The 24069-nt window shown below is 41.7% G+C and overlaps 2 protein-coding genes across 2 annotated transcripts in view; one reads left to right on the forward strand and one right to left on the reverse strand.

Annotated features, from left to right (window-relative positions):
• The window catches only part of chchd3a (coiled-coil-helix-coiled-coil-helix domain containing 3a), a 62810-nt gene extending 58730 nt beyond the window's left edge, over positions 1-4080 (reverse strand). Inside the window, exons 1-3 of the mRNA XM_053415321.1 lie at positions 3856-4080; positions 1844-2104; positions 1246-1342 (exon numbers count right to left, since the gene is read on the reverse strand). Coding sequence (XP_053271296.1) covers positions 1246-1342; positions 1844-2104; positions 3856-3936 — 439 coding nt within the window. The 5' untranslated portion in view covers positions 3937-4080. The remainder of the gene's footprint in view (positions 1-1245; positions 1343-1843; positions 2105-3855) is intronic.
• A 5695-nt stretch (positions 4081-9775) lies between these two features.
• exoc4 (exocyst complex component 4) overlaps positions 9776-24069 on the forward strand; it is a 106379-nt gene continuing 92085 nt past the window's right edge. Inside the window, exons 1-7 of the mRNA XM_053415040.1 lie at positions 9776-9879; positions 10650-10839; positions 12006-12200; positions 15545-15738; positions 17306-17415; positions 20144-20235; positions 20368-20522. Of these exons, the coding sequence (XP_053271015.1) occupies positions 9800-9879; positions 10650-10839; positions 12006-12200; positions 15545-15738; positions 17306-17415; positions 20144-20235; positions 20368-20522 (1016 nt within the window). The 5' untranslated portion in view covers positions 9776-9799. The remainder of the gene's footprint in view (positions 9880-10649; positions 10840-12005; positions 12201-15544; positions 15739-17305; positions 17416-20143; positions 20236-20367; positions 20523-24069) is intronic.

A 24069-nucleotide genomic window follows, 5' to 3' on the forward strand; every position in this document is an offset into this window, starting at 1 on the left:
GGCATGCTAAAACTTTGCTTTAAAAGATAAGTGGGGAAAAAAAGGTTGTGTGTTAGAGTGTGAGTCCGGCAATATTATTATAGTGTGTTACTGTATTATCTGGAGTAATAGGGTTGACTTTGCAAAATCTTCTTTTAAGATGCACAAAATCCTTGCCGCTTCTCAGAGGAAATCATAGAGATGCTCCAGTCTTTGTGTTTTATAATAGTTTCTTTCTCTCAGATTCAAACACTTGATAACTGAATCTTTGGCAACTTGAGATCAGTAGAGACTGAAAACAGAATACTGGAATATTATCACCTCCTGAAGTTGCAAATTAAACATCAAGAAAATATGAGCAGCATTAGAAATTGATTTGGAGTCGTAGTCACCGACCCTTTGGGTCACATTATGGATTTAATCAACTCCTGAGGGAAATATGTGACTCTTATGCATCTGAATGCTACATTGTTTACTATCTAGTCGGATACTGTCAGTCATTGGGTGCTGAAAATGTAGAACCAGAAAAGTGAAGATACGGCCAAGAAAACCATGAAGCATCTGCCGAATTGGTTGATAAGTCTTGGTGGAATATTAACAATAAATGTAATATAATTTGTGTTACGGTTCAATTTTTTTAATAAAACACTGATTATGGCTGCTTCACTGAAGGGGGAATTAAATGCTGGGAATAAAAAAAAGCACCCATATTCCACAACAGTAGAAGTTGCGGCCGAGGTCGAAGGCTCTCACAAACCTCGGGAGAGGAAGGGTTACCATGACAGCTTGAGCTCCACAGTGACGAGGCGGAATGGAAGGCCACTAATTACAGCATCAATTTATTAACACTATTACATGAAAGAATTAATCATTTCATTAACAGTTGGGGGATGGCAATGAATCATAATGTGACCAAAGCTAGTGTGAGGCCCATTTTTTAAATGAAGACTAATTACAATCTGCGCGGAAAAGTTGGGAGACAAAAAGCTTAGGGTGGCTTAAACAATATAAACAAATAAACAATATTAAAATTCAATATAGCCGGTCTTAAATCCTTGGACAGTTCCTTCCTCCTAACCTTTGCTTTCTAATTAACCGTGCCCAACACATTTTAGGATAAAATGAGCAATTACCGAGAACAATTCATTTCTTCAGTTTTTTTTTAAAAAACAATTATGAACTCCTGTCTCTTATTAGAAGGAACCAGACACCAGTTTGTCCAGGTGTTGCGGGGGTCACATCTGCAAGAATGCAGTAAAAACTCACCGGCTGGTGGAGGAGGAGGAGGTGGTGGGACTGGAATCGACTCGGGCACTGCCACAGGCTCTGGGACTGGAGCAGCGGGTACTGGTTCTACTGGGAGCTGAGGAGGAGGTGCAACTGGTTCACAGGGAGCAGTAAACTCTGGCATGGGAGGCGAAGCAAGTGGCTCAGCGGACTGCAGGGACAATGTGTCCCCTGAAGGAGGCGACGGTGGCGGCAGCGTGGGCTCAGGCTCGAAAATTGGAGGGAAAGAGAGGGGTTCGGATTGAGTAGGAGGGGGAGCAGCCATGGGTTCCATCTCGACAGGAGAAGGACATGTTATGGGCTCAGATACAAATGCAGGAGCAATGGATTCAATCACCTGTGGAGCAGCAATAGCTTCCATTACAGGAGCAGAAGCAGCAATGGGTTGATTTATCGGAGGAGGAGGAGGAGGAGGAGGAGGAGGAGAGGGTTCAATTACAAGTGGAGGAGGAGCAAGCACAGCGAGCTCTTCCACCGCAGCTGAAGCAGGGCAGGGAGCAGGAGCAGGGGAAGCTGGGAGCAATGTAGGCAAAGATGAGGATGGGAGCACCATGTCAGCTATGGTGGGGGCTGCTACCTGTTCTGCAGGAGGCTGAGGAGGAGGTGGTGCAGGTGCAGCCACAGTCTCTGTGACAGGTGGAGCTGGAGGTGCAACAGGTTCTACGAGAGGAGGGGGAGGAGGCAAGGAGGTGATCGGATCAAAGGGGGGAGGCACTGGCCGCAGGAGAGGAGAGGGAATAAGTGTCGGCTCCAAGGGAGGTGGTCGAGTGGGAGCACGTTGTTGTTGTTTAGGAGGAGCTGCGGGTTCCCTCATGCGGTTGAGGGCATTCTCAGAAAGCTGCAGGACAGTGAAAGAAAAGTTTCAGAGGAACAATGTAAAGGAATCATTTGACATACTTCAAAACAGTACATCTCATCTGTTTAATCAGATTTGAACTAAACAAATATGGGTTTTGGGGGGTTGATACCGATATCAGGTAGTTAAAGATACACAGAACAATATTAATAAGTTTCATGCAAACTGTCAAATTAAAAGTTGAATATGAACTTGAGTACGATTAAGGAGTAAAACATTTTCGATATCGAAATAATATATATTTTTTAAACATTGACAATGATTTCCAAGATGTTGTTATTGAAACCCTTGTGACAAGGAAATGTTTATGGTCTTAATGTTTTACAGTTTCAACCATAACTTTAAAATATTTAAAAAACCTAACAAATATAGGGAACTTATTTAGAAAAGTTTTCCATCTGATAAACGTAGATACCTGTATGTCTGAAAGGCTCAATATCGATAAAACAGTCAGTCTTATCCACGTATAAATAGTTACAGCACCTGACTCCTGGTAAAACCACACCTTGTCGTTTTATTTAGTTGTTTCTGTTTGTTTAAACAAAGGACACTTGGTATGTGGATTAGTGAGTTTCAGATCTTCTGATCAAAGTCACTCCTCACTGGATTTAGTTATGGAAAACTAGACATTGTTCCCCACCAGTGAATAAAAAAAAGCTTAATTTTCAATCTGTTTACATAAACTGGCATGAACAAGGTTACAGTTCAGTGGAAAGCTAAGTTAGATGGACTGTTGGCTCGAGCATTGATTGACAGGAGTCCTGCCAAGTCAACACCTCCACTCTGATCAGCTAAAGCCTCTCAATCTATATTTAACATGAGCTAACAGTGTCGTGCAGACACGGCCACAGCTCCCACGTTATACTGGGAACTTCATGAGAATAACATTAAGGATGCACCAGTGTGTCCTTGGTTTTCTTTTTGTTTCCTTATCCAAGAATACATTTTACAACCATATGTGGCAGTTCAATTGGTTCAGATATAGGACGATATGATAATGTGGACAACAAATTAGATTCAAATGAAAATAAAATGTAATAATAACAAGGAGAAACTACCAATTAACCCTATTAACTGCGGCCCAGATGTGAGGGATCACCTCTCCCAGGACCAGCTGCTTTTATTTTACTTTCGCATTTATTTTTAATTTAACTATAACGCTGCACTATAACCTGAAACTTGAAGTGCAATAGATGCCGCTTGCAACTGAGAACATCAACACTGTAACATATCATAAATCACAACTTCTATCCTCTGTCATGGATCCAGATGTGTGACCATGTTCTTCTGGTTCAGTGAGAAGGAAGTTGTCCCCAACTTCTTTTCTCCCTTCATCAGGAGGCTGTCAAAACAGGCAACTGTCACCAGCACGTGCGGGACGACTTTCATTCATTCTGAGGGGGGGCTGAGAGGAGAGCACGAGGCTGGTGACGTCAGTGTCAACACTCCCCAAAAGAAGACATTCAAAAGTTCAGTGAGAGAGAGAGAGAGAGAGAGGTCACACACACCTGAGAAGCTGTTAGTTAACTAAAGTAAACCTTCACTCCTTTAGCTTAGCCTGGTATGTACCCTTCACAATGAATGAAGAGGCTACATCAATGTAGCATAGCTAGCTTTACATAAGCTTATTTTAGCATCATCTTTAACAGGTACCCTCCTGATTCATCCCACTGTGACAGTGGACTCGCGCCGCAGCAGCATGTTCCCTCACCGGTGTGTGTAATGTCACTCACCCGAATGCCCTTCACCACCGATATGTTCTCGTTCTCGTCCGACTCGAACGACACACGGCGGGTGCTGCTGTTCGCTCCCATGGTCAGACCGCGGCTTGTCACAGCGACACCAATCTGCGTGAGACGTGGGGCAGGTACATCCAGCGAGGTTCCCCCACGGTTCGGTAGCGATGGGAGTCAGGCAGAGTTCACAGGGGCCCACACGAGCTTCAGACTCCGCACTTCCGTAGCATGACGGGGCGCAGCAACGGCAGAGCTGATTGGACAGAGGCGCCGCACGTCCTAACGTCAGTGATTTTCATTGGTCCACATTTGTGTGCGGCAAAGAGGGAGTGTGACAGATCCAAGCACAGTCTTTGTCATCAGTAGTCTGTTTTAATAAAGTTATATTATATTATAATAAATTATATTAAAAATATATAGTATTAGACATGATTAGTTTGTTGTAATAAAATGATTATTATATATTTTTGATATCCCTCAAGTACAATTCTATATGCTGATAACAGCCTTTGTAAATGTTTGCAGACTACACACAACTTTTTTTTCGTCCTTTTAGGTGTAACAACCTTTTACCTTAAGAGTTTTCCTATGGTGGATATTGTTTTCTATCTAATGTCAAATCTTATCGTGAATTAGCGTGTATGTCTGTTTTAATTTTCCATGATTAGTGTTTTAGTTTTGTTATTATTCTCACCACTTTGACCACTCCGAGCACTTAACATTACAGGTGGCATCCACACACACACACACACACACACACACACACACACACATTCAGCTCAGCTCCCATTGGAGATTTGGGGTTCAGTGTCTTGCCCAAGAACACAATGGCATGCGGACTGCCAGGTAGTGGATAACCCACTGTACCTCCTGAGCCACAGCTGGATGAAAAATACAGATCGGAAATACTTTTGCATCAGTTTTGCAGGAGTTCTTGGACCTAAACGAAGCAGAGCTAATATCATAAAATACTGATTTACTTGGTGGTGAGGCATGTATGTTTTGGTAATTCACATTCAGTCAGAACAGAGAGACAAAATCCAAATGGCACAGGCAAGCAGGTAGATAATCAAAGACAGAAGGTAGATGAAGTGTGGTGGGAGGAGGAGTGAATGCAGGAGCAAAGCGTAGAGGGCAACAGAGACAATCCAATAAAAAAAGCGGTGGTGAAAATAAGTGCCAGGAACCGGTAGATGAGATGGTGCAATCAGCACGAGAACACATGTAGTGATCACGCTCTATGAGAACCAGATCTTAACATAGTCTTCATTCACCACCCGTCTCTTAAGACAAGTCATCAAACTATTTAATTAACAGTGAAATATATATTCCACACACCGCGGTTAATAAGTGTTTCTACTATTACTTGTAGTTGTTCTATGAAATATACTGTTATCACATGTGAAACACAATCCCAAGTCTTAGTGGCGTCCTATGGAAATGAATTGGGGGTAAAAAACTGCAGCGATGAGCCATCTTATAAATGATGAGTAGTTTACTGAACAATCACGCCCCCCCCCCCCCCCCCCCCCCCCCCCCCCACACACACACCATGTTGAAATTTGTTTGAAAATATGGTGATAAAATGCACTTATATTAACATTAGTGAATCACATGAGCGCAGAAAGGTCAAATGTACAAGTGGAGCATTCATCTCCCACAGACTGATTGAAAATTAGATGGGAAAAGTTCAGCTGTAAGTGTGCAGAGAGAATTCATTGTAACTTTTCTTTTTTATTGTATAATACTTTATATAATACAATATCCATTCCAGAAGCTCATACAGCCTCATACAGCCGCTGGAAATTTGATAAGTCTCAAGGAGAGAGGATATTATAAGGGATGACAGTTCATAAGACCCGTCCTCCAAAGTTGATATATTATACGTAAAGAATAACCCAATACAATTTTTTATAATGCACTTTTCTGTTGATCTTTGTGTTTTTATGTCCTCTGCGCTGTATAAGTTTCGGATGCTGTGCAAACATAATTCAATAAAGAGCCTTTTTAAGAATTCCTTCTGGTTGTGTGTTGGGCAATATCATTGAGAAATGCCACGTACACAGAGGACTCGCATTCAAATCTCTTACACAATGAAAAACATGATCAAATACACACTTTAATATATAGCCATGGTCGGCAAATTGTGCAAAATGAAATCGGATGTAGAAGTTTTAATGAGTTACATGCAAAGGATGTCAATCACCGGGAGTAATGACATGAGTTACACCTTGAGAAAACTCGACAGGCTACACTACATGTATATTAATGTAGGTGTAATCACTCATAAAAATAAATGCACACAGTATTTCCTCAGATTCTGAGTTTTAAATAATCTTCGTCTTCTTTTGTTCTCTGAGATGATGTGAAACCATTCAGACATTCCGGGATTCGTCCTATTGTCATGGACCGACTCCCCCAAGGGGGTTTGCCTTCACCTCCACTGTGAAAAGATTACGCAATAAAGCGCTGGATTGTGCATCAATGCCCTGAGGGAACTCTTTGAAAACGCCTCGGGCTGTATTGAATGCAGTGCTTATAGAACAGAGAGATTAATGACTGGCGGAGGGGGGGGGGGGGGATAAAGGGCCGTGCTTGTTGTTTTTGACAGCTTTATTAAAGTAAACACGAGAATTATTAAACCTGACGTTGATACGAAGCAATTACGCCACTTGGTTATCTGCTGATGGGAGTGAAGACTGCTGCAAGCCGAGTGTCGCTGTAAATTTGTTCTCATATGATACTGACACTTCTGATAATGTGAATGTAATTTGCATCATTGATCTTATTTATAGTTTTCTACACAATTCGGGAGAATCAGTTAACATTTTTGGCTTTAAAGTTCCCTGTGGCGCGAAAATAAATTAGATTTTGTTGGCTGAGAAAACAGCTTCCTCAAAGCAACTCAAAGATCTTATCGTGCAGGATGAGGCTCTCCAGTACAACATAGTTTGTTATTAAGTGTTGAAGTATGACTTTTCATGTTGTTATGTCCACTTCAACTTTATCAATGTTGCCTTCTGGCAAGAAGTTTTACTTTTGCCTTGATCTTGTTACATTTGAGTTGATTAGACATCCATAAATCCTCTAATTTCATTTCTTTCTGTATCGTTTCTGCAAAATTGAGAGCTGTATAGATATGAGCTGAATCATTGTCAAAGGAATGAACTTGGAATATAAACTGAGTATGGAGGTGCTGTTTCCTAATGCATGTGAGGTGCAAAAATAATAGACGTTTCGCTTGATCCAATTACAGATGAGGTAAAAAAAATCCAGAAGGTAAATAACACATTTAATCTTCTGATGTTATCCTCATGCACATTTCCATGGAAACAAGTAAAATAGTACTTTTTCTTAATCACCAAGAGAAGACTATTTTTTTCACAAAGGTCAAATTGGCACACACGAGTAAGAAACAGAATAACAAGACAGAAATACCTTTTTGGAGAATGAGAGAAGAAAGAAATGTTTCCCATAGTAACCTAATCACTATTGTTACAGAAAAATAAACAAACCACACTGTTTGAGTCGCCACTTATTTAGCATTTTCCTAGTCTGCAAATATTATAATTGTAACATAAAAAGTTTGGTTCAAACTTTTTCTCCACAGGAATAGTTTGTAACAAGTTTCCAAGGGTTGTGTAACTGGAGAGGTTAATATACTGTGTTTGCACAATCTTGTCATCTATCTTTTTCTCTGACAATAATTACTAAAGCTATTAGCACACATTAACAACGACTCGCTCAATTAATTACAACCTCAAAATGACATCTAAATATGTTCCTAAGACGAAGATCATCAATTATTTAATGATCACTAGAACCGTATCTGAGGGAAAGCACCTGCTTACCAGTAGTTTTGCTAATAGAGCTCCAGACTTATCCTAATTCATATTATCTGCTGTTTCTTCAGTAAAAAAACACAAAATGAATGAATTTAATTATGTTCCTAAACTTTAGGCGACTTAATTGGATTTGGTAAAGTGGCTGCAGCATTATTCAAAATTCGGGAAAAAGTGTGAATTTAGATTTTCTTTATTAAGGACAAATTAATTAAGATAAAGCAATCTGCATTTCAGATCTTAAAGAAATATCTAGTCCTGAATGCTCTTAATCCATATACAGGTCAGTCAGTCAAACCCGTAAGTCAGTGTCCGAACACACGTCAGCGAAAAGGAAATACCCTTGGTGCTGTGTGAAAGAATCACAGTAGATTAGTGGGACTGATGGGACACGGGCTGGAGGCTGTGAGGCGATAAGAACTTCAGAATTAAACTTGGACCTGGGAAGCTATAGGTGCCTTCAAAAGAAAAACTGTGGCTCCTGCCTGACACGGGGATTGTTCATTTTCTCTTTTTTTCAAATTTTTTTTTGGGCGGGGGGGGGGGACACAAAGATCACCCACAATGTTATCTCGCCGGTCCACCAGTGCATCAATCAGGGCCCGGGATGCTGGGAATCGACCTCCTTTTTGCACCAGAATCAATGCCCTCGCTCATTCTCATCGGTACAGCACAGATTGTCAGAGATACAGTGCAGGAGAGCCCCGCCAAATCCAACACTATATGTTCCAAATGGGGGGGGGGGGGGGGGGGGGGGGGCTATTAACTCACTGACACGCACTGTCTTTCTCCCTGCTCCTCTGCTCCACCTTTGCTTCAGCCGTCTCAGGACTGGAAGTGTTGCAAGTGAAACCTTTTCTATTGTGATATTTGTGTTGCATGTAAAAGAAAGAAATTACCTCCAATGTCAACATTGCACTGGCAAATCAACTAGTTGTCATTATAGAACTACTAGATTTCACCCCACATAGTGCGCCACATGCTTGATGCAAACCAGTTAACATCGAGCTGATACAGATCTCTGTTCTTGATGATGATCAATGAGTAATAAAATAGTTTGAAATGATTTCAATAGGCATATAATAAATAATAATTTCCATATCTGCTTTTGGATTTTTTTTTAGGCCCAAGAACTGACAGGCACTGACACTCATCTCAATTTGAAGTTCATCTGATGTAAGCACTGGTTCAAGTACCTCAAAGTAAAAATGTTGAATATGGCCCAAAATGGACACTAAATGCAAAATAGCAGTCCTCCTGTTGCGTTTTTCTAATTGCACCCAACGACTGTTTTGTTTGTCTGGTCATGATACACATGTGTATCGATTTTTGTGAAGATCGGTCAGAATATTTTATAACAAATAATAATAATAATAATCCTTACAATTTCAATAGGGCCTCACTGTCTGTCAGTGCCTGTCAGGGAAATTTAATTTAATTTAATTTAATTTATTAGGGCCGGAGCACTGACAGGCAATGACAGACTATTGAAATTGTAAGGATTATCGTTATTATTATCTATTATAAATCATTCTTACCATAAGGGAACATGTTCACATTGACCGATCTTCAAAAAAATCAATACACATGTGTATCATGACCAGACAAACAAATAAGTCTAACGGTGCAATTTGAAAAACGCAGCAGGAAGCCTACTATTTTGCATTTAGTGGCCATCTTGGCCATATTCCACATTTTTACTTTGAGGTACTTGTTATTATTATTATTATTCAGGCAAATGAATTGGCTTTTTGAGGGGTTTAACATGCTCGAATTCTTACCAAAATTTGCAGTAAATTAAAAAGTGGTGAAAATGTCGTATTCTAGAGAAACTTTCAAGGGCAAGGCCAAATGGCTCAACCATATCCTACACATACAATCTCATCAATCGATTAAGTGCAAGTCTTCAATTAAATTGCTTAGTAAATAATAACAATTTCCCCTGGATCTATTATCTTTCCTCTATAACAGTGTATTTACACTTTGATGCCTCACTGCTGCGGAGGGACGCTCCTCTGCTCAAAACCACAACTCCCAGAGTTCCGCGGTGCAACCTCGCGCCGCTCACTTCCTGTTTGGGTGCCGCAGCTGGAGTAAAGATGGCAGCTGACACAGGGAGGTTCAGGAGTGCTGTGAGCAAAAACAAAGACCCCTCCGGTCTCCTCATCTCTGTCATAAGGTGAGCTTTGCCTTCTTCTCATACAGGTAACAGGGCTGCAACGTGTCGGGCAGCCATTAGAGAGCAGTAGCATTTAGACACAGAGGTTAAATGACAGCTAGCTCCTATGCTACAAGCTAGCTACCTCCTTCCTGTCCTGTCAAGTAAATAAGAGGAATTAAAGCAGGTTTAGTGTTCGATACCGTTATTTCATGTCAGCTAATGATCACAGTAGCTTTATTTACACATTAAGTGGAAGGAGAAGTGTTAAATATCGTTTGCTCATGGGCTGTGTCCTGTTGAAGAAGCTTATTTACTGTTCGTTCATTTATAAACTCAAGTATTTGGAAAGGGGTCTTGCATATGTTGTATTGAAAGGTCGCTGCGTCTTCTAATCCTTATATTGTCAGTCGCCGTTGGGTGTCCACATTTCCAAAGTACAGCTGCTTCAATAGGTCCTTTTATATATCATCAAATTAATTGTCTCATTTACATAAAATGAATAAGAAAACTACCATTTTGCATCTTGGAGCATCAAGATAATGTTGCTGTTACATCCATTTGTTATTGAATGAAAGAACCTATTCATGTTGTCATGCTACCTCCTCCAAAGTGTTGAGCTGTCACCCCAATAACTTCTACCTTAAACTAAACTCATGAAGTGCTTTATATAACCTTATACTTATATCCCACTCGTCTTGTAATTGATGCCCCATCCAGATATATCATGTTTACTTAGTTATTAGATCAATTCCCACATCTTCTTCTCATTCTCTTCCCCCCTGATGCAGGACCCTGTCCAGTAGCGACGATGTGCAGGACAGAGAGACGGAGAAGGGGCGTCTGGAAGAGGCCTTTGAGACGTGCGACAAGGATCTGGACGAGCTGATCGTTCAGCATTACGCCGAGCTCACCACGGCCATCAGGACCTACCAGAGCATCACAGAGCGCATCACCGGCTCCCGCAACAAGATCAAGCAGGTAGAGAGCAGAGACGTATTCAAAACATGGACCCTCGCTCAAATGAACCAGAAGGGTTCAGAAAAGTGTTACTGAATCAAAGAAGCGCTTCTTCTCACAATTTACATTTATCTCTTCATTCATTAAAAGTGTCTCTTAACTTTTTGGTTTGACAATACTGAACTAGTTATTTGATTAACACAAATCCTTTTCACCCAAGAAGAAAACTGCTCATGGGGTTTCCAGCTGAAGAACCCACAGCTCGACATGCAGCAACAAAGAGAGACATCTGGTTTCACGAGTACTTGTTCACCGCAGACTTTAAATGATGATATAATTGCATATATGGCTTATATAGATAGTTGGCTTGTCATAGTATGAAAAGCACAGGTGTTGAAATAAAATGAACAATGATTAAGATTCCCAAAAGGCTGTGACAGTAAACCAGAAGTCACAATACCTGGACCTCGAAACCAAAGCAGCTCAGTGGAATTCAACTGTCATCAATTTACATCTTTGTTTTTCTTACTGTGACTTGTCAAAATGTCTTAGCTGAGAAATGTGCATGAAAAACCTTCAGCATGGTTCATTTCCTTTTTAAACTCGAGGTTCAACCAGCCAGTGAAAACACCTGTGTCTCACACCATTGTTTATAAAAAGTTTTTAAGGAATATGATCAATCACTTATCTGCTTTACTTAACTTACCTTTCAGATACCCTACACTGAGTAAATATTGATTAATTTGGGCAGGTAATTAAGTTGAAATATTGTTTGTTATTAGGTATTTTGCTGTCTCCCATTCGTCCTTGTCAGAAAATTATTCTTTCTTTGATGATACTGAGCTCAGAAAATCGAACAAATCAACGTTCAGGCTGTAAACTGTAAATGTTATACATATTAGTAAACTGTTAACTCATGAGACTAAATTTAGCATTCTGCATGTATTTAGTAGCCAAAATATTAAAACAAAATTGCAAGTGCAAATATTAATATACATCACAGAACAATCTATTTTCAAATTAACCTTAAATCTCAAAATAACTTTTATAGTCATAAACATTGCCTCACTTATCTGTACAGTTTGAGCCACACCTCCAAAATGCTTTCATTTTGAAGTACTGCAGTATATAAACTGTGCCTCAGGACCAGGCTTAGTGTCATGACCTCTACTCTCTCTGTCCTGCAGGTGAAGGAGAACCTCCTGTCCTGCAAGATGCTTCTTCACTGCAAAAGGGACGAGCTGAGGAAGCTGTGGATCGAAGGCATCGAGCACAAGCATGTCCTCCAGCTGCTGGATGAAATTGAAAGCATCAAGCAGGTGCCTCAGCGGCTGGAGACCTACATGGCGAGCAAACACTACCTTCATGCCACAGATATGCTGGTGAGTAGACTGAATGCCAGAGGATTGGCTGTACAGAAGCATCCTGTCTTCATGTGTATATTATTCCAGTTAGACAAAGAGGCAGACAAACAAACTAATAGATTGTTGTTTTAAGTGTTTGTATGGATGGTATGCGCGGTAAACAAAGTTGAGGAAAGTTGTCTTATGGGAAAACTTATTGACACTCAGCATATAAATGAGGCAAAACTGATAAGGTGCTTCCGAGACCAATTGTGTGCGGCACACATACATAACCACCTGTGTTTATGAAGTCCTGCTGCTTAGATTGATTTCTAGTTTGGTGCCTTTCATCCTTTTTAAAGAATCCCATTTGAGTCTCCAACAGTCCAGTGCGTGGAACTCTTTTACTTCAAGCAAGCAGCATCTAAGGGCACTGCAGGTGTGGATGCATGCCTGTACACTTCTCCTTTTGATGTGTGTTTTGCATTCCGCTCGGCAGGGGAGCTGGAGGACTAAACGACCAAACACTATGGTCTCTCTGTTCCTTCCCTTTCCCTCTCTACCTTCCTCTCTTCCTCCTACACATCATCCACCCAGACTCTGGTAATAATTACTTTGCTCGGATGGGGTTATCGGAGGATGAGGGAAAGAAAGAGGGATGATTCTGTGTCCTAAGGACCATGAGAAATCATCTGTGTGGGCGTAGAAAAAAGTGGAGCTTCATTCAACCTGTGCTCAGCCCGATCGGTGTGTTTTGAAAGTACGTGGAAGGTTCAAAGTCAGTCGGACGCTATGCCTCTGTGTTGTGGATGGAGCATTTTTCGTAAACAGACTTAAAAGCCCATTTTTTTTTGCCCGTACATATCAAACCGCTGTTGGATGCTTTCGTTCTACCTTTTGCTTTGGTGACAAGCAGTTTCATGAATAAATAATGTTTGAAAAGTCCAGTTTAAATAACACTAAGCATCCGCCCGAGTAGATTATCCTATTAGTCTTTATAAAAAGGCAAAATAACATACTTGAAATACCATAATATGTGTATGTTTGACTCCACTAACCATTACACATTGATTTCTAATACTTTAGATATGAAGTAATAAAGCAGCTTGTTAGCTAAAATACATAATGGTGGTTCATACTGGCTGGAAACCCAGATGTCAAATAGACTATATTTGCTAGGGAATCTGGTGTATTTTTTAAGTCACTTATTAACATGTCATTTAATTTGTTTCATTGCTTTTAAAGTAAAAACCAGAGCATCAACTTTTCAAAAATCAGAAAGATAAAGCATTTCTTTGCTACTGAATAATATTGTGTAGTGTCTGCTTCTCCCTGTGGCAACATCATACTGCCTGCGTCACTTCTCATAGAACCACTGATGTGTTCATTCCCATCATGCTGTCACTCATTACAGCACTCGTCTGTGAGATTTTCATTTTTCTGTCGCTGGCTCTCCATATCGTTGTCTGGGCTTGTGTTTATGTGAGGCTTGTCTTTAACGGTCCCTGCACACTGTGGGACTTCAGCTGTCTGAGTGCATTGAAGGCCTCACAGTGCGACGTGGATTTAATGAACATCAAGTTTGTTGTACGTAGACTGTTGGATGATAACACGTACTTAATCGTTGGCTACTATGCAAGGCAATGCATGTATCATATATATATTTGCTATACTGCAGGAGTCGAGCCTTTGCAGTAGAGTGGTATTTATGTGTGTGGAAGAGAATGTCGATCAGGGCCTGGCTGTTGTGTTACCATTAATTCAGTGCGGCATTTACTGCTGCATTCCTATTTGTTGGTGAGTAGACGTATGTTGTAGCAGCAGCAGTCACATTGGTCACATCTTTGATCTTCTCTCCCACTGTTTGAAGCGGAACCAGCGTTTAAGAGCCACAAAGCCCATAAAAACCATCAGATTTATTTCTTATTGGTCATCTTTCAGCTGGGACAGACTCAAAATCACAAAGTCTATACTCTCAGAGAGCAGTGGGTATAGAAGTAAGACTATGATCTCTGCTATTGAATGGCAGTTTTAAAACCCATGGGGTTGGTTAAAAATAAGACCGGCTTTTGTCCCTGGAACAACTCCTCTCCTCTCCTCTCCTCTCCTCTCCTCTCCTCATCCCCCTATTTATCCTTATCTCCAATTCTCCCCGAGCAAATTCAGTCGAGGCTTCATATACCTCATTACACCGACCAGCCTCCCTCTGCCATCCCAGCCCAATGGTAACGAGCTAGCCCCCCCCCACACACAGACACATAAGTGTTAACTGATTTACAGTCATACAATCACACACATGTAATCATACTCAGACACACACACACACACACACACACACACCGAATACGCAAATCCTTAGAGTCATGCCAAGTTATTCTATTAAACCAAAGGGGCTGATCACGCAGCGCATTAGCTCATCTTGTCACTAATGTGACTCTCCTTTGCATCAACACACACTTGACCCACGCCCTCCCAACCCCTCCCTCCACTATCCAATTCCCCCCATTACCCATTCCCCCCCTGGCCTGCCCTGGCCGGTCGTGCAAATATCCTGCGCAGCGCTATCATCGGGCCATTAGTGCTCCTGAAATACACCCAGAAAAGCACATTCATACACATAAATATACACATACAGACAGGCGCATTTTATTTAATGGCGTGAGGATTTATTAATTGCAAACAATCTGCAACCGCTGCTGCTCCTGCTAATGAAACCCGAGAAAGGAGGGAAAGGAGGGAGGGGTGGGGGGGCAGGCTGGGTGAATTTGGAGAAAATAAAGAGCGTGACTCAGGAGTGGATGAGCCGAATTTAGAGCAGTTTCTTTGGTGTTTATTCATGTTTAATTTGTAGGTTGAATGAAGATAAAATGATAAGATTTGATGAATTAAATTAGATGAATAACATAAATACATTTGCCCGTTCATTTGTTTAGGTTGAAATGAGAGTCGCTGTTCATCTCGTTGTACTCACGGAGCGTTGCTTCACCAGTGCTCGTGTTGAAGGAAACAGTTGAGTGGGAAAGTTGGATTGTGATGCTGTTTGGTTAACGTGGGCAGATGCATCACACACACACGACTAAATGTTCCCCTGTTATCTTAGCAGGTAGAACAGTCATAGTATTTAAGTAGATGTTGGTTGTGATAATTAATGATTTATTATTATTATGTTTCTTCTACTGCTCTGAAGGTTTTATGTAGAATAGCCAGAATATGAGTTACATTTAGATGCCTGCCAAACAGTGGGGCATCACTTGTTCAGGTATCTGATATATCCCCCATTGTCAAGTATTGTCTCCCTCTATTGACATGGCTGTTTCAGCGTATACCAGTTGTCAAAGTGATAAGACCAGACACATGAAACCAAACTGTGTTATCATATGCAGGTGACAGCCGTGGAGTCCTTGGAGGGGCCCTTGCTGCAGGTGGAGGGGCTCGGTGATCTGCGGTTGGAGCTCCACAGCAAGAAGCTCAACATCCACATCGTGCTCATCGATGAGCTGCACCGACACCTCTACATCAAGTCCACGAGTCGCCTGGGACTCAGGAACAAGGACAAGAATGCTGCTCGCCTCCCAGGGTAAGAAGCAGCTCCTTATATTCTAGTTCTAATGTGTTGTTGTTGTTCTCTCAGTATCATCAAAATCTCTTTTACTCGATTGTACGTTATATAATATGTGATCAGTGTTTCATTATTGCTTCTGTGTTTTGTCCAGGCACAGACCCACGACTGTTGGTCATAAACTGACTTTACAGTCTAACTGTAGGGTGCTGTAAGTTGGGACTAGGGATTTCATGTCTTATATAAACCTCCCTTATAGCCTCAGTAAAGCTGCAGCTATGCTTTTATGGCTCCACAAACATACAACACATTTTTATTTCATTTTCCTACTGTTGAGTTGAAAAAAAGAAGTAGCTTGTTATATAAAATATGTGTTTTAGTCAGTTTGTGTTGGTGTCTGAAGTATAAAAAAACTTTTATTGTTTGCCTGTTATGTAGTCAGCAGAAACGCTGCCTTCAAAGACTGTATAGATGTGCCTTCATTATAAGTTGTTCCACAGCCGGAACTACTAAGTGCAACTTGCCAGTTATTTACTGTATGGATACCAAGCCAATTACTGACAGAAACAATTAGACCCTGTCTCACTTGTTGCTCGACTTCTTCCTCTCTGTACTCTGTGCTCTAAAGTTGCAGAGAAACTGACTAAAACTCAGTGAATCCTTTGCTGGAAAGACACAGACAGCACTGATCCGCTAACAGGGAATTAGGAAGTGGCACTCGGAGTCATGATATTTGCTTTTGTAAAAAAATCGGACAAACACACACACGATGGGATAATGTTCGTTTTTTTAAGGGAACAAACTGTTGTTAGAAGTCTAGGAGCCAATGTTGTTCTTCCAATTACTGGCAGTTAATATATAAGACGACAGAATGTAGCATCCGTGGATTCTGTGTGACACTCGTGATGCGTCAAACAATGAAGAAGGTTTCGCAGCCACTAGCAGGATAACCTCCTCCGTGACCCATCAGCCAGTTTCTCAGTTTCATGAAGCGGCCATGTAACTTATGGGGCATAATGTGGCACAATGGCTTTAAACACACTGTTGATGCTCTTGTGTTCTTTGTGAAACATTCGGCTTAAGTGTTGTTTTCACTTGTACAGATGTGTTTGTGTGTGTGTGTGTGTGGTGCAGTAATTATGGTGGCGGTGGGTTGGTGAGGTATGATTTATTACTGAGGGTCAGCCAGTGACAGGTCCTGGCCTCCCTGGATTGGGTCGCCTCTAACAACGAGCCAGCCTCCATACACCCCAGTCACTTAGCAGGCCCACTGTGTTTATACCGCCCCAACTTAAAGGACCTGGATTGCTTCCACCTCCAGCTTAAGCCTTGATAAATGGCTCATTGGAAAGCAGCAGCAATCCCACCCAGATATATATATATTTTTTTATAACAGTAGATTGTTTTTGTTAGGGAAGGGGCAGGTTAGTGGGTGTGTTTCTGTTAGTGAATACAACATGTGTGTATCAAAAGCTATTACTCCAGCATTGTGGAGCAACTTCCTTTTCTATTGCAATCTCAGGATTTGTACAAGACAGAAAACATGATATGTATTAAGTTCACTTATTTGTATTTTCCTTCCCAGGTCTGCTGCCAAAGACACATCTCCCATGCCTGTGTTGGACGTCAGCAGTATGTCCACCCCCCGCAAGCTTTTGGATTCCTCGCAGTTCAGCACCCCCGGATCCAGCAGTGGTACGGTCTTTTGATCCTTTTTAGATGTGAGATGTAAGAAACCGTAATGGACAAAGATTGATGCCGGCTTTGCAGTTAACGTAGCCGTTTTCAGACGTGACCTCCAGAGAATGTCCGCACAATCGGGTCCAGAGTTTGTCTTTCACACACGAAGGAGGCAGCAGGAGATCGGCTCATTACTCAAAGCAGCTTAAGGGGAATTTTTCATCAAAGACAAAAGCTTATGAAGTTAGCTCTCCATTAAAATGCCATACATAAGATAACCAAAGAGATAAACATTTCAATAAAGTAGTGTTGTCGGTCTCTATGGATAAAAAAAAAGTGTGTGGATTTCAGTGAGCAATGTTATTTTCACTCTGCGGATATTCTCTGTGATAATGAAGTCATTAGCATCACTTTGTCTTACAACCATTAGCATGTCATTATGGGTGTGTATTCTCTCTCTGACACACACACTAACATACGCACCATTACTGGATTCACACACCAAACAGACAACCCACCACTGATGCCTCATTGCACTTACACACATATTCAACTCTGCACACCGGCACACACGCACCCAGACTTCTTCCCTCGCAGTATATGTCATAACATCTTCAACTATGATCATAGTATACGTTTCCCACACTAAAATTATAATCATCTCGCCCCCCCTAGCTGTACCATTAGTCACCCAGCATCTCTGTCATCACAGCAGGCGAAAAAGCATTCATTACACTCAAACCAGTAACCAGCGCTTCTAACAGAGGCTGATAATGCAGACTATAATTTTACCGGGGAATGTGTGAATTCTCGCTCGGCCGTATAGCGCCAGCCGCCGCATTCCCTCCAGGCACAGCACAGAGGAAGGCAAACAAGGAGATAATGAAAAAAGTTAATCCTGCAATAACTCGGTGTTCCCTTAGTGTTTCTGAGTTTTCATCTTAAGCCTGACACTTTTTTTTTGGGGTATAAACCACCCACTCTTGGCATTCTGAATTAGTGACTCACCGTTTCGGTTTTAGCTCAGTGGATACGAGGCGATCATACTGTACGTACCACTCAGCGTCCACAGACATTTTAAATTATTCAACTATTTTTTTTTTTTTTTTTTTACACATCTTTTTATTGTTTTTGTTTTTCGTTCACATACAACAATAATTCACACATACAGTGTATACAAAAAATGTTATAGGCAGAGAATAGCAGTAGGATGTCCTACACGATGTATGATATTAACAAAAATCTTAAACTGAGCCAGAACGGACTCCATGAACCACAATTAACCCTTGACCCTTCCCACCCACTGATAAGAAAAAAGCAAAATAAATACATAATTAAACCAAAACATACTTTACATTACATAAAAAAGAAAAAGAAAAAAGAAAAAAGAAAAAAAAAAGAAATTAGTTGTTGAGATAATAGAGTAGTAAATTGTACAGAGTTTGAGGGGGGGCGGCATCTAGTCACTTTCAGGGTGAATAGTAGTGCTGTTTAAGTACTCTAAGAAAGGCTGCCAGGTTTTGTTGAAAGCGTTATCAGAACCCGACAGAGAGAATCTAACCTTCTCAAGTTTGATATAAAGAAGGATCTCCCTAAGCCAGCTATTATGTGAAGGTGGAGCAACTTGTTTCCATTTAAACAAAATAAGGCGCCTGGCCAGTAGAGTAGTAAAGGCCAGTACCCGGCGTTTCGATGCAGGGAAAATTATTCAACTATTGTGTGTAAGGCATGTGATAGGCTCCTGAAAAAAATAAAATTTACAATGTGGCCAACATTTCTTTGCCTTCCTAATGTTGTTAAATCATACTGTTGTGTTTCTCTCTGTCTACCTCCATCTTTAGCTCCGTCATCCTTTCACTTACGTACCTTTTAACTTCACCTCTTTTTATTTACCCAGCTCCACACAACGCGTACGTGCGTGCCGTGACCTCAAACGCACAAAAACCCACACAAAAGCCCGGATAACACCACAAATACATAATAAATATCCATTCAATTCGCCCACCCGACCGACCTAAAAGTGGGCTACAAACTAAACCACATTTTTACCCACATTATGTGGAGAAAGCTGTGGCAATTAGCTGCCACCGGGCGGTAAGTGCCAATACACCGCCACGCTAACAACCGTGGTCACGACACATCAGCCGGCTTCCATCAGCGACCTAGCGTTGCCATTTTGTTTAATAGCATTAGAGCACCTCATTTGTAGCTAGTAATTGTCATAATTATTACACAAACTATAGTCGGAATGGGGAAAAGAGGAAGTACACCCAAAGTCCATTAACTTGCCATAAACATTAACTCTCTTAACGCGCTTTGATGGGGAATTGGGAGGCCCCATCTAATGGAAATTAGAGCATCACTCCATGCTGCCACTCTCAATTTAGCCGTTAATGTGGCTAAGTCATATAGCGAGAGTGTGAGTTGGGGGTGGAGTGTGTTTCTGTGGGTGTGTAGGGGGGTGATAACAGGATAGGTGCAAGTGTGTGCGTTTTAAATAGAAAGGGCTGTTTGTATACTGTGTGTAGCAGCTTTACTCTGGAAACTGCTGAATAGGTGTCAAACACTTTTCAGGGCTCTACAGATCAGGTCTCAATTAAAAGTGATAATTTCATATTAGTCCAGTGCTGAAGTAATTTGATTTCTGCGCTTGTAAATGTTTTATTATTAATTTACTTGTATATATTCTCCATATATGTATATGTATATTTCTTTTATATGTGTATTTGTATTTCTTCTTCAGTGCGTGAGGACGGGCGAGAGCCGAACCAAGCCGACCTCTCTGAAGTGGATCCAGAGGAGAACAGTCCTGAGTTCATGGGCATCCTCATCAAGGTACAGACTGGACATGAGCATATCTGAATACTGCTCACTCTTTATAATAACTTTTAGAACCTGAGTGATGTCACACCCACCTCCGTGATCTGTGCTGTTACTTAAATGTTTGCGATCTCCTTTTTCCTTCAGGCTCTGGCCAAGTTGAAGAAAGTCCCAGAGACCATCAAAGCCATAATGGAGCGTCTGGAACCTGAGCTGAAGCAGATCGTCAAGAGGTCCACCACTCAGATAGCTGACCATGCTTATCAGAGGGGCGAAACCCTGGCCCAGGAGTGCCAGCCGAGGTAAAGCATGGAGAGAGGGAGAGGGAAGGAGGCACTCTATTAAAGTATCATGGCTTCCTGAGAGTGGAGAATGATCCCCTCAAGAGTGAGTCGCCAAAGATCAGTAAAATAAATGGAGAAAAACCAAATAGTAAATGAATAGTAAATGAGGAGGGAAATGAAAAGGGAGGGGGGAGGGTACAGTAAATGGATCGCCTGAAGAGGAAACAATAAGCAATTCTGTGGAAAGATGAAAACCATCTTTTTTGAAATGATAATATTTGCCTGACAGAAGATAATAAGAAGCGCTAGCAATGTTTCCATAAATGATCAGTGTAAACAGCAGCATGCAGCTTCTGCTGCTACCGCTGATAAAAGCTGTCATTTGTAATCCCCGCAGTATTCTATCTATGCAGAGGAGTTTTATTGAAGCAGCGTGCGTGCCTGCTTGCTTCTTCTTCTTTAGTTGTAGTATTTCCCACTGGAATCAGTTCCCCTGTGTCGTTGGCCACTCTCTCCATTCATCCGACCTTTGCTTGCTCTGATTCTCAATCAGCCTTTACAGCTGTTTCATATACCTACTAAGTGTTCCTTCAGATTCTGGACCAGGTTGAACGTGTCTTCTTCTACGTCCTCAGATAAACTACAGCAGTGGTCGGTAGCTCGGTCAAAATCGTTGCCTGGTTGTTTTGATAGTTTGGCTATTTGTATTCCACCATATCCGACTGAAACACAGTTCAGGGGCTGAGCTCCATCATTGCAACAATATATATATAATATTACTTCCTGTTTGGCAATTTGTCTTCAAAGTAAAAGCTCAACCTGCTTTTTGTTGCTGTAATGCTTTATATTTCGCTGAATTGCAGAGCTTTTATTTTTTAAACTCTGGTCTGAAGATTGTGTTGATTGTTTAACAGACCTCTGTTAAGTAAATCATTCAATCTTAAATATAAACCACACGTGAACAGTATTACATCTTCACAGCAGATAAACCAGGTTGGATGAGCAAAAGGTTTCCCAGCTTCACTCTTGCTCTTCACTAATGTGGATCGGATCGGTCTTTAGTCGCTCTGGGTGTTACATGCAGTGGGTCTTTTGCATTAGGATCTGACAGTGAAGGCAGCAGAGAGCATGTTTTGAATGCGTTCCCAGGGTGTTGATCGTCAGACCGTCAACCAGGTGTGAAACACAGTAAAGGCTAAGAGCGGAGACACGCCTGCCCCCAGACCATGAAAACAGATCCTCTGCTGCTTTAAACCTCACACAGGTCATGGTTAAACACACCCATACATACACAAACAATTTCACACCTGCCTTAGCGGGCCGCCAACATTTTAAAAGCGCTCACGTCGACTCCTGCAGACTCTCACACACACACGCGCCACAGAGCACAGACTTGGGAAGCACAGGTCTCAGTCCACTGATCCTGAACCATTTAAGAGGAACGTCTTGTTTTCTGTCAGGGATGTTCTCTCCGGCCTGGTCTGCCTTCCCCTCTCCGGTTGCCTGCTGAATCTGATCTGACCTCAGTGTAATAGGCCAACGCGTAGCTCATTCCCAGATTGCCTGCGTGTGCGTGTGCGAGCGCTGAACTGCATTCGGGGGAACACTTAGAGGTGTTTGTATTTGGATTCACACACACCTAGTTCTGCCTATGTTCACTTCAATATAAAGTCGAGGCTTGTTGCTATGGAAACTCCCACCAGTGTACCACTTGTAGGGAACAATGGTCTTGCATTATTGCACACTGTATTTTATAGCACTGCAGACTAGCAGGCAACAGTTAAGCACTTTACAGCACATGCAGTGGTCTGGCTTTGCTGCTGGAGCTTTATGTTCTCATTCACCTCGCCTGTGATCAGCCACATTGAGAGTGCCTTTTCATTTCCACCCCCTTTCACTAGATCTTTCATAAAGATACTCCACACAGGTTCCCACTCCACGCGGCGACGTTATTAGCATGCGCCACTGATCTGTGAGCAGTTCATTTTAATTTACATCAAATCGGACTTGTTGAACTCATATTCCCATTTTTGCATTTCAAAAACAGAGCCTCGGTCCTCTGTTCTGAATTTTATATATATATATATGTAGGTGCTTCTGAATCAAATTTGAATCCCTCAGATCGAAAGAAAGAGCGGATTTAAAAGTGGAGCAATGCTCGAATGACCAAAGGACATTCGAATAAAAGGGAATGTCTTTTTAATCCAAAGATCTGAAGAGTGATTGCTTGGCTCTTATGTCCTGTTTTTCCCTGCCTGTCCCCCCCAGTGGTCACTAGTAAAAGTCCGAGGGGCTAATTTGTATGAATGTGTTCCCAGTCTGTGTGAATTTGTGTGTGACAGCAGGATGACCTTGCACATTTAATACCTCAACTCTACTTTCAACACTCCGTAGACCCCTATTTATAGTAATTTAATTATCTGTAACTGATGACCGACCTAATGGAAATGGGGACACTATCCCCTACCTCCCAAAATGAAACACACAGATGAAAGTCAGGGGTTGGCTCTGTACGTCCACGTGTCCCCCCCCCCCCCCCGCTGTCTCTCCATCAGCCTTGCGTGTGTCCGCTTCGATCATGAGGGGAAATGAGAAGTGAGGTCTTAAAGAACAGACACTATGGATTAGGAAGACCTCCGCTGGGAGTGCAATGACTGAGTGAGGGGTAGCAGATGTAGTGCATTTAGAGATCGGACAACAGAAGAGGTGACGAGGTCAGAGCTGTGAGTTTCATGCGGGGGGTGTGTGGCGTTCGTGTCTTTCTAAAAGTTGCCGTCCACCGTGGGTCCTTCCTTTTCCACGTGTCAGTCCTTCATGTTTACACATGAGGCAGGAGGCAGGAGGAGGGAGAGATTCCTTCACCCGCCGCCGCTCACGGCTCCTCTCTTCGTCACATGAACATCTCCCATTCACCGAGTTATAACTCATAGTGATTTGTGCCTGCTTTATAATCTCCATTAATAACATTTACTCGCTGCTGCTGCCGGTGTAGTGACAGACAGCCAACCAAAATGTCCCCCTAGTGAAACATCCATCCATCTCGCCTCCACATTATCCTTCTACCTTCCCTGGGAAACCTTGGCCGCGTCCCAAAACTTTCGGCGTGCCTACTTTTCTTGAAATATTCAAATTGCCGGTAATTTGTATTGATTTGGGATTAATGAGGTTTTGGCTCAGGTGCTTTTGAGTGCACATAATAGAGGATTTGTTTTAGGCAGTCAAAGCTTTTGTGTTTCTGTACAACAGGTCTGTTTAGAGTCTTGTAATAATTGGGCACCAAACTCAGACTTTAACATTTTTGTTTTCAGCCCTCTCCATTGGTTTTATTTGTTTTTTCTGCAGGATTGCAGGATTTTCTATATCATTTAATAACATAGTGACATAATGTATTTTTATCTTATATTTTCACCTCCACCCATTTCTCACTGAATAATGCATGGATCTTGATTTGAAAAAAAAAAAAAAAAAACAGGCATATTTAGGGGACTGACATCTATGAGTGTTTGCAATTTGGTTCGAAGTTGATTTATTGGATTTAAATGTGGTTTCATTGGGGGTGTAGGCT

The sequence above is a fragment of the Pleuronectes platessa genome, chromosome 22, assembly GCF_947347685.1.
Source record: "Pleuronectes platessa chromosome 22, fPlePla1.1, whole genome shotgun sequence".
NCBI classification, from domain to species: domain Eukaryota; kingdom Metazoa; phylum Chordata; class Actinopteri; order Pleuronectiformes; family Pleuronectidae; genus Pleuronectes; species Pleuronectes platessa.